Below are 10,604 nucleotides of genomic sequence, written 5' to 3'. Positions count from 1 at the left end.
TATGTAAGTACACTGTAGCTGTCTTCAGACACTCCAGAAGAGGGCGCCAGATCTCGTTACAGATGGTTATGAGCCACCATGTGGTTGCTGGGATTTGAACTCAGGACCTTCAGAAGAGTAGTCAGTGCTCTTAACTGCTGAGCCATCTCTCCAGCCCCGAGTACTGTTTCTCTTAAAAATAGGTACTCATCAGTGATAAGCATATCATTTTGTTCCCTGTCTCCCTTGCCAGCGGTAGACATAGCCAACTGTTTTTGCTTTGCCTGTTGTATTTTCCAGCTCTTTTAAATCTAATGTAATTGACGTCTTGGTTTTAGTATTCTGATTTGCTTGGGTTTTTGTTTTGTTTTTCAAGAGAAGCCTTGTTGGCTGAGATGGGAGTTGCCATACGGGAAGATGGGGGGACACTTGGAGTTTTCTCACCTAAAAAGGTAAGAAAATATGTTGTAGTTTGTCTAAGAAAGCCACTTTATTTCTTTCAGAGAGACATTTTTATCTACATCCTTAGCTTACTGTCGGGTACTTCTGATTTCATCTTACATCCAAGGACAGCCGTGTTGTAAAGTGATTATAGTGGTTACAAAGATAAAACCCGGGGTAGTGAGACTTTGGGTATATTTAAGCATCTTTTTGTTGCTCCTCTTATCTTCCTGAACTAGCTGTAGCACCAGTTGCTTTAGTGAGGCTCCTTTTTCATGTCCAGTGCTTGCCTAGCATGCAATTAGCCCTGGGTTTGATCTCTGGCACCATATATTTTGAGAAGGATGCCACATGTCTGTAATCCCAGCATTTAAGAGTTTATAGTCAGTAGTCATCAGCTCTGCTGTAAAACTTCTGGGAACCATTTCTAGCTGTTGATGTTTGTGAACAACAGTTCTGTTTCATAATTTCTATTACTTACAACCATTTCTTTTAATAAAGTATCTCCAGTCTTTACCCTCTAGATGTTTCTGTTCCTTTAGCATATTTTTCCTTTAAAGGTTTACTCATTTATAGGAATGTACCCTCCGCATGTACACCTGAAAGCTAGTAGAAGGCATCAGGTCCCATTACAGATGGTTGTCAGCCACCGTGTGGTTGCTGGGAATTGAACTCAGAACCTCTGGGAGAGGAGCCAGTGCTCTTAACCACTGAGCCATCTCTTAGGCTTCCAAGCAAGGTTTTGTGTGTGTGTGTGTGTGTGTGTGTGTGTGTGTGTGATTAGTCACTATGCTACTTGTGTAATCATAGTTGTAGAATAGTTAGGGACCTTCTTATTAGTTAGGTTGATATCATGTCTTATGTGTTCTTTTAGACTTGAGTTGCTTCCTAATGTTGGATACTAGAATACCATTATTAAGTTATTGTTTTGTGCTCTTATTTATAGGACAGCAATAGAGTATGTGTCGATGTAGCAAACATATGTGTCATAGCACTGATAACTCCCTTCAAGATTCTGGGTCTACTCAGTGGCACCCTACAGTATATAGGGCCCCAGGCTCAATATCCTACTTTTCTACTGTTAAGAGCAAGTATCTAAGTGCATAGATTCTGTTCTGGGTTAGAGAACAAGGGCAGAGAGTTTTGAGTTGGCACTTTTGCTTGATGTGGGCTTGTCTTAGGATTTTTGTGAAGATAATTTTGGTTACTTTTTTAAAAAATCATCATAAAACTGTTCTACAAATTCTAATGTTATTTTCAACAGAAAAGATCGATTTAGCTGGGTATGGTGGCACATATCTACAGTCATAGCACTTAGGAGGTGAATGCAGGAAGGTCAGAGTCCACTATCTGCTTCATAATAAATTCAAAACCAACCTGCATCATACAAGAATAAAGGGACTGGAGAGATGTCTCAGCAGTTAAGCGCAATTACTACTTTTCCAGTGGACCCTGCTTTGGTTCCTGGTACCCAAGTTGGGTGGCTAAAAACTGCCTATATCCAGGCAGTGGTGGCTCACGCCTTTAATCCCAGTACTTGGGAGGCAGAGGCAGGTAGATTTCTGAGTTCCAGGCCAGCCTGGTCTACAGAGTGAGTTCCAGGACAGCCAGGGCCACACAGAGAAACCCTGTCTCATAGAACAAAACAAAACAAACCAAACAAGCAAACAAACAAACAAAAACCCTGCTTTTAACTCTGGCTCTAAAGAATCCAAAGTTGAGTCTACTTTTTCATACGTAGTACCTGCATGGCAGAGATTCTAGCAGTTATGGTTTTGATAGAGTTTAGATTTTGCTCTTGCATACCTCTAAAAGTCTCCCTTCTTTTGAGACAGGGCCTCATATATCTTGGGGGGCTTAAGACTCACTATGTAGCAGAGGATGACTTAGAACTTCTGATTCTCCTGCCCCCAGCTCTTAAGCAGAGGGATTATAGGCATGTGGCACCCTTCCTATATCTGTGGTACTAGAGAGCAAACCCAGAACTAATTGTGTGAGAGGCAAGCCCTCTACCACCCGGGCTACCTCCACAACCCTTAAGTTTTCATGACACTGTTGTGTATGTGTTAAGAACTGTGACTCACCAGTTAAAATCTTGTACTATGTGTAAGTTCCTGGATTCAAGGTGCTTGGAGAAAAGCAAACAAGGCAGCTTGAAAAAGGAATTTGGTGGTTAGCCAGGCATGCTGGCAAACGCCCTTAATCCCAGCACTTGGGAGGCAGTGTCAGGTGGATTTCTGAGTTCAAGACTGGCTTGGTCTACAGAGAGAGTTCCAGGACAGTCAGGGGTACACAAAGAAATTGTCTTAAAAAACAACAACAAATAAGAAACAATATCATATTTAGTAACAATTTGAAGTAACCCAAACAATTGTAAGCAACATAAAATTATAAGCTGAACTCTCAACTTGCAAAGGTTTTTCTTGCTTTTGGATTTCTAGACTTTCTCAGGAAAGGGAAAGAAATACTGCAGAGCACATTTAGACTCAATAGAGGTTGTTGCTGAAGCTCCATAATTATATATGTGTATATATAATATAATTATATGTGTGTATATGTGTATATATATATATATATGTGTGTGTGTATATATATATGTAATTATATGTGTGTATATGTGTATATATATATATATATNTGTGTGTGTGTNTATATATNTGTGTGTGTGTGTGTGTGTATATATTTTGAGACAGGGTCTCAGTATTTAGTTCTTACTGGCCTGAAATTGTGTGGATCAGTTTAGTCATGAGATCCACCTGCCTCTTGCTCCAGAGTGCCACCATACCCAGCCAAACTCAGGTTCTTACATTGGGTATAATAGTAATCTGAAGAGGCCTATTGAGTGTCTTTCTGTTATTAGTTACGGAGTTACAACTGGGACTTTTACGGATCCTCTCCCTTCAGGCACTCTGGGGAATCTGAGAAGCCTTTAGGCCTCCAGCAGACCCCTGTTGCTATAGGTCTCTCATGGTGTCTTGCCCCAAAGTGATACTCTATAATCTTTTTCAGACTCCACATCTTGTTAACCTCAATGAAGACCCACTAATGTCGGAGTGTTTGCTTTATTATATCAAGGATGGAATTACAAGGTATATTTGCTTTTGTTTAAACTACTTTATATTATCTTCTAGATAATTGATAACTAAAGGAAAATTTCTAATAATACTAATAATCTCTCCTTTCTGCAATGATTATAAATTATCTTCTCTCCTCTTCTCTGTTGTTAGCACTTAGTTTCCTCTAAGTGAACTTGGGTGAAAATTGCTCTGTGTCAGCATACATGAGTTCACTAGAGAAGTTGATTTGCCCTGTTTCTCATGGTGTATAAATGACATCAGTGTGTTGCTCTCCCAGTGCATTGCTCATGCAGGGAGGCTCATCATACTTGAGAACACAATTTTGTAGTTTGAAAGCCTCCGATATAAAAAAACGGTGCTTTTTTTTTTTTTTTTTTTTTTTTTTTTATTTTTTTTATTTTTATTAGAATGTTCTTACGGAGAAAGCAGTTCATTGTCTATGAGTGCTTTTTGTGTCTGAATTTCCCTGGGAAACACTTTTGCTTGTGTTCAGGGTTGGCCAGGCAGATGCTGAGCGGCGCCAGGACATAGTGCTGAGTGGGGCCCACATTAAAGAGGAGCATTGTCTCTTTCGGAGTGAGAGGAGCAACACTGGTGAAGGTGAGGGTTTGTGTTTTAATATCTCCAGCAACTTTTCCCTAAGTGTGAGACCTTCTTTTAAGATCTGGAATTCCCTATCTCTGTTAGTGGAAATTTTTGGTCAATCAATATTAAAAACTGGAGAAACTTCTGATGTTTATGAATGCGAGGACAGACATAGCTACTTAGCATGAAAATAGCAGGAACAAAGGAGCTTTTCTTCCTGCCAGGACCGCAGGATGTAGGCAGCTCTTGAATATTAACGATTTAATAGAGAAGTAAGAGAAAAACAACTGCTCTAGGTACCGGGAGATTTGAAAAATCTTTAATACTAGCCCAGTAGAATTTATTTTTATCTTAAAGGGAAGAAAAGTCAATTTTGTATGAGTCTCCACCCCAGTACAGTTCATTAGCATGAGAGCAGCTGACTGATGGCATTTTCCCTGAATGTATCATTCTTCCTCAAACACAGTGTTAGCTTTGATTTGTGTATCATACTTAAGATTTGTGCTGTATCAGATTTTATCAAAATAAGTATTTTCTATCTTCTGGGGCTTGTGAAATTTAGTTAAATATTTTTAGCATAGCAATAGCTCCCTGGAGCTTCCTATACTGATTTTAGTTGTAGAATCTTGAAACAAAGAAGAATAGCAAAACTCCACACAAAGAAACTAACAGAAAACCCCTGTCTCGTAGACACTTAGTCTCCTGGCGCAAGTCTCTCTGTTTACCATGAGTCCTGATAGCGACCCACTTCTCCTTGTTTGGTTGCACTGGTTTATGATACTAACGTTATTTGTGTTCTTCCTAGTTATTGTGACCTTAGAGCCCTGTGAGCGCTCAGAAACGTACGTGAATGGCAAGAGGGTGGCTCATCCTGTTCAGCTGCGCTCAGGTGAGGCTCAGAAGAAAGGTCTGAGGTCATCAGCACTATACACATGGCTTCTGTGAGCAGCACACACTTTGACTCTGTATTTTAAGGCTAAACTTAACGTAGGATTCATGGTCTTGTAAAACTACAGAACAGTCTTTTTAATCTTGCTTTTGTTATTGCCTATTTGGTTCTTTATTGTTTTTGAGACAGGGTCCCATTGAGTAGTACTGATTGACCTAGAATTCACTGTATAGACCAGGTAGTCCCCACAGAGATCTTATCTCTGCTTCCTGAGTGCTGGGCCATCACACCCAGCCTAGTAGAGAGAGTAAAATTTAAGAGAGTAAAATTATCTTTCTTTTTTGAGTTAGGTTTTTCCTGTGTAGCCCAGAATGGCCTCAAAGTTGTAAGCCTCTTCCCTTGGCCTCCTGAGTGCTAGGATTACAGGCATATGCCACCTTGTCTGGCAAGATTAACATTTCAAAAACTAGATACTGTTTATTAAAATGAACTCCTTAGAACTGGGGCTATAGCTAATTGGTAAGACACATAGTGTATACAGGGCTCTGGATTTGATTCACACCACTGTAAAGCAAATAAATTCTTATCCCTATTTCTGTTTTGTTTAGGGAACCGTATCATCATGGGTAAAAACCATGTTTTTCGTTTTAACCACCCTGAACAAGCACGAGCTGAGAGGGAGAAGACTCCCTCAGCTGAGACCCCCTCTGAGCCTGTGGACTGGACCTTTGCTCAGAGAGAGCTTCTTGAAAAACAAGGAATTGATATGAAACAGGAGATGGAAAAGAGGTAATGAATGCATAAGTGCTCTGCGTCCTGTATGATGCTTGGAAACATTCTGTAGCTTTCACAGCAGCCCGGGGATGTCATCATTTACTCTAAGTTTGATATTTTGTTTCTGTCATTTGTTTTACTTTTAGGCTTCAGGAAATGGAGATCCTTTACAAGAAGGAGAAGGAGGAAGCTGACCTGCTCCTGGAGCAGCAGAGACTGGTAGGGGCCTGTCCCGGTCTGCAGCTATTGGGAAGGGCGCTTGCTCTCACACTTCTAGCAGGCTCTTGGTGGGACTGTCACATAGCTTCTGGCAATCTTAGTCCGAGAAACATCCAGAAAGGTACAGTGTAGTGCCTTTTATTTCTTAAAATTAGATCTTTTCTTCTATCATATTCACAATCCTTTTGAAGAAATAGTGAGAGCTTTCTGACACCTTTGCCCTTCAGTGGTGCCTTTTCAATGTGCACCAGGAGTGGGCCTTTAAATGACAGTAACGGAACCTTGAACTTGGTGGGTGTTTGCCTTGGTTTTGTTCTGGCCACCTGATAGTACTAATTCTCTGCTCTTCGGCTGACATGGGGATTGCCCTTGTGCTGAGCAGGTTGTTGTCTTTCTTTAAAGTTAAATTGTGTCTAAAGTGTTGCTGCACAGTTGCATGTGTTAATCCTTTTCTGTTGCCCTGCATGGAGTCTGAATTCTCAGTAAGGTTCTCAGTGGCTTTTGTGGTACCAGTATAGTGGGGCTGCATAACCCTCTCAGGAGAGGGGCGGGCGCTGCTGGCTCTGGGTTGAGAAAGGCTTTGGGTAAGCAGTTGGAAAGTCTGTTCACCATCTCAGCCCTATGCGTTAGCACTTTCTGATGATAATTGATTTCCAAGGTTTTATAAAAATGTCTTAGGAATAAATCAATTGCTCTTAGCAGATTTTAATATTAAGGCCAGCCACAAAGCCCTGGTAGTAAGAAGCTCATGGTGCTGGCTGTGGTGGCATGCACCTTTAATCCCAACACTAAAGAGGTAGAGGTTAGAGGATATCCATGAGGCACCATGAGCCTCCTGGTCTACAGAGTGAGGTCCAGGACTTGCAGGGCTACAAAGAGAGATTAAATACAATTGATACAGCTTAGGAAGTTACTTTTTTCTTTTTTTAAAGGAGGTATTAATGAGAAATTAGGGGGAGGATGCTGGCTTCTTCCTGTAACATGAAATACAACATAAGTTTTAACCTTATGCCATGCTCTGTTCTATTGGAGAACTATTGCTTTGTGGACCATGAAAGCTAAGATAGTAAGTAAAAGCAGCCTTAGTTGGAGGACCTGGTTCTTGGTAGTGGGTTAAACCACTTAATTTATTATCTTTCAAATTATAGTTAAGTCCTCAAAAATATGGATTGGAAAAATAAATTAAGCACTTGGAACAAGATACTATCAATGTTATAAGGAGAGTATCTCTAGCAGGTTCACCTGGCTTTGACTTTAATGGTTAGGACTTGAAAGATTTGTGACACATGAAGTAGTCTTTTATCATAATTATGTAGTATAATTTAATAACATGCCTCTGATGGTCTGTGAGACATCAAGAAGGAAAGGTGTAATTAAGCACTATTTATTAACAATAGTGTCTCCTATTTAAACATAGAGTACTTTGTAATTTACAAAGAGCTTTAACATCTATCATTTTACTTGATCCTTGCAATAACTCTGTTTGACAGATAGATGTATAAGTGAAATATACAACATTGCCTTTAGTTTATAGTTGAGATTAAGCCTGAAAAAGTGTCACTGTGCATGCATGCATTTTAAAAATTTGCTTTCGTAGTGGCCTTACATACCTGCTAAATCATGGATCTCAACCTTAAATTTGAGTCTTGTAGCTTATCTCAGTGCCTCTCAGTCACTGGGAATCTTTTAAAAACATAGGTAGTGATTGACCCCGGTATGGAATCTGGGCTTCTGAGTTCCTCAGGAGTTCCCTGTCATGCTGGTGCTAGTGGCCATGGGAACACACTGTAAATAAGTAGGCATTAAAGAGTGATACTGTCTGGTGCTCTCCATTACCAAGCGTTGATAATCATTATATGCCTTTACATAGACACTGATGGAGCCTGATATGGTGTCACACAATTGAAATCCAGCTACCTACAAGGCTGAGACAAGGTTCATAGCAAGATGCTGTCTACAACTCTAAAACAAACAAGAAAGGGCATGGGTTATAGTTACAGGGACTGAGATTATATAGCTTACAGAGGCTCTGGGTTCATCCCCAGGGAAGGAAGGAAGAGTAGTAGGGAAGGAGAAAGGAATACTAATAAAGAGAACAGTCTTAAGATATACTTAGTGCTGGTTTTTAGGGGGCATTCCTAGACTACAGGTAATGATGTTCTGGTTGTCGTTTGTTCTGTGTATCTGAAGGTAAGCTAGGACTGTAAGGGCAACTCCCTCATAACAAGGAAGTTGCTTTCTATCCAGAAGTCTAGCTGTCTACTGATACAAATGTGTTTTTATGATTCTGTGTTAGTCAACCAATATGTACCCTATAAAGATTGAGAGAATATGGGGCTGGTGAGATGGCTCAGCGGGTAAGAACACCCGACTGCTCTTCCGAAGGTCCTGAGTTCAAATCCCAGCAACCACATGGTGGCTCACAACCATCTGTAATGAGATCTGACTCCCTCTTCTGGAGTGTCTGAAGACAGCTACAGTGTACTTACATATAATAAATAAATAAATAAATAAATAAATAAATAAATAAATAAATAAATCTAAAAAAAGATTGAGGGAATATGAAGAAATTGCTGTCTTCACTAAGTATTTTATTAAAATATTTATAAATTATTTTTAGATATTATTAAATATCAAATACACAATGACAACATTAGAAATTGGAATTCAGAGCCCAAAGGATGGCTCAGCTGATAAAGGTGTTTACCACCAGACCCGATGACCTGAATTTCACCTATGGAACCTACATGGTGGAAGGAGAGAACTAACTCCTGCAGTTGTTCTCTGACCTCCACACATGTGCATGCACATGCATACGTATATACATTCCATAATTTTTTAAAGTTGTAGTTAATGAATTTTCTGTAATGACAGCACAAATGTCTGAGTGTCTCTTACAGTCTCTTGTATCCCTGTGTCTTCCAGCCTTGCCTTTTCAACGTTTCCTCTTTCTTCTTTTTCTCAGTTGCATGTATTCATTTGTAGGACTTTCCATCAGGCCGATTATGCATTTGTTATACAGTAAACATGGATGAAACTTTTAGTGACAGATGAAGTTGCAAGGCTCAAGTAGTATTTCCAAGTCTGTAATCAGCAAGTTCAAATAGTATTAAATCTTCTTTAATTGAAGTGGGATTCAAAACTTGTGTTTGTATCATGGTCAGAATAAGATATGGTAGTAAATTTGAACTGTAAAGGGTTAGTTTAATAGTTTTTAAAAGGAAGAAAATTATGACCGTTTGATTTAATTTGAGTTTTTGAATTTATATAGATTTTAGTTTCGTTTTAGAATTTAAAGGTATCTTTGATTTCTCAAGTCTAACACTTAAGTAATGACTAGAATACTTGCCATTTTCTAGATTCAAAAATATTCACCTTATCCCTAAGCAGTTATAAAAGAAAAATAGCCAAGAAATAAAATAACATTTATGTGGAAGAATGTAAGATAATTTGTATTGTAGAAAACTAAGTTTATATGGCTTGGAAAAAAAAAAACCCACTCAAGTCAGTCATGCTTTTTCTTCTACTGATGTTGTCTTGAGAACAGGGGAAGGCACAGTCTGTAAATTAGCTGCTGCACAAGCATAAAGACCTAGGGAAAGAGCCAGGCATGGTGGTGGGGACAGGTAAAGCTCATTGGTGGGCCAGCCTCACTGAACTCCTGAGAACCTTGACCTTCTCATAACAAAGCACACACAAAGGATTAGCCTTCCACTTCTTTCTTTTGTGGTGCTGGGATTGAGCCTAGGGCTAGGACAAGCCCTTTGTCTCTAAGCTATACTTAAAGTTCCCATTCTGCTTTTTTAAACAAAAAAGGACAACAGGGGACAAGTAGATGTCGTAGTGAGTACAATATTTGCTGTGCAAGCCTGCCGACTTGGGTTTGGATCTCCCAGTGCCCATGTGAAACCAGGCGCAGAGGCATGCATTCATCTAACCTGGGGGAGGAGAGCCAGGTGGATTCTGGTGTCTGATAGCCAACCAGTTTAGTGCAAATGGCAAGATCTAGGTTTAGCAAGAGATCCTGTCTCAAAACACAAGGTTTAGAGGGGGGGGGGGGCAACATAGACCTCTGGCCTGCACACATGTACATACATGCACATACTACACAAGTATTCGAAAGTATAGAATCTGTAAGCTTGCCTTGATCTGCTTTTCCTTGATAAATTTTCAAGTAGCATTTATAAGTGGGTTCAGTACCTGTGTATTTGGAAGAAGTGCAAATCAGTAGCAGTGTCTTTAAATTAAAAAAAAAAAAACAAAAACAAAAAAACCTAATCATTATCGTTATTGCAGATACTATTTTTTAATTCCCTCCTAAGAGGACCATACATACAGATAGTTGTATATTGAAAATAAGATATGCTATTCGTTTTTGATGTTTACTGGGTGGTGGTGGCACATGTCTTTAATTTCAGCAATCAGTAGACAGAGGCAGGCAGATCTCTGAGCTTGGTCTACAGAGTGAGTTCACTGATAGTCAGAGCTACAGCAAGAAACAGTTTTGATAATCACAGGCAAGAAAAATTTGCATTAAGAACAGTTGGGGGCTGGTGAGATGGCTCAGTGGGTAAGAGCACCTGACTGCTCTTCCAAAGGTGCAGAGTTCAAATCCCAGCAACCACATGGTGGCTCACAAC

The 10,604-nt window shown here is 39.7% G+C and overlaps 1 protein-coding gene across 1 annotated transcript in view; it reads left to right on the top strand.

The window, feature by feature from the left end:
* Kif1b (kinesin family member 1B) overlaps positions 1-10,604 on the top strand; it is a 127,695-nt gene that overhangs the window by 57,984 nt on the left and 59,107 nt on the right. Inside the window, exons 17-22 of the mRNA XM_021201226.2 lie at positions 356-431; positions 3,430-3,509; positions 3,991-4,097; positions 4,888-4,971; positions 5,580-5,760; positions 5,892-5,964. Coding sequence (XP_021056885.1) covers positions 356-431; positions 3,430-3,509; positions 3,991-4,097; positions 4,888-4,971; positions 5,580-5,760; positions 5,892-5,964 — 601 coding nt within the window. The remainder of the gene's footprint in view (positions 1-355; positions 432-3,429; positions 3,510-3,990; positions 4,098-4,887; positions 4,972-5,579; positions 5,761-5,891; positions 5,965-10,604) is intronic.

The sequence above is a fragment of the Mus pahari genome, chromosome 6 (genome assembly GCF_900095145.1).
Source record: "Mus pahari chromosome 6, PAHARI_EIJ_v1.1, whole genome shotgun sequence".
Taxonomy (NCBI): Eukaryota; Metazoa; Chordata; class Mammalia; order Rodentia; family Muridae; genus Mus; species Mus pahari.
Note: the sequence above shows the minus strand (reverse complement) of the source record. Positions and strands in the feature narration are given on the sequence as shown.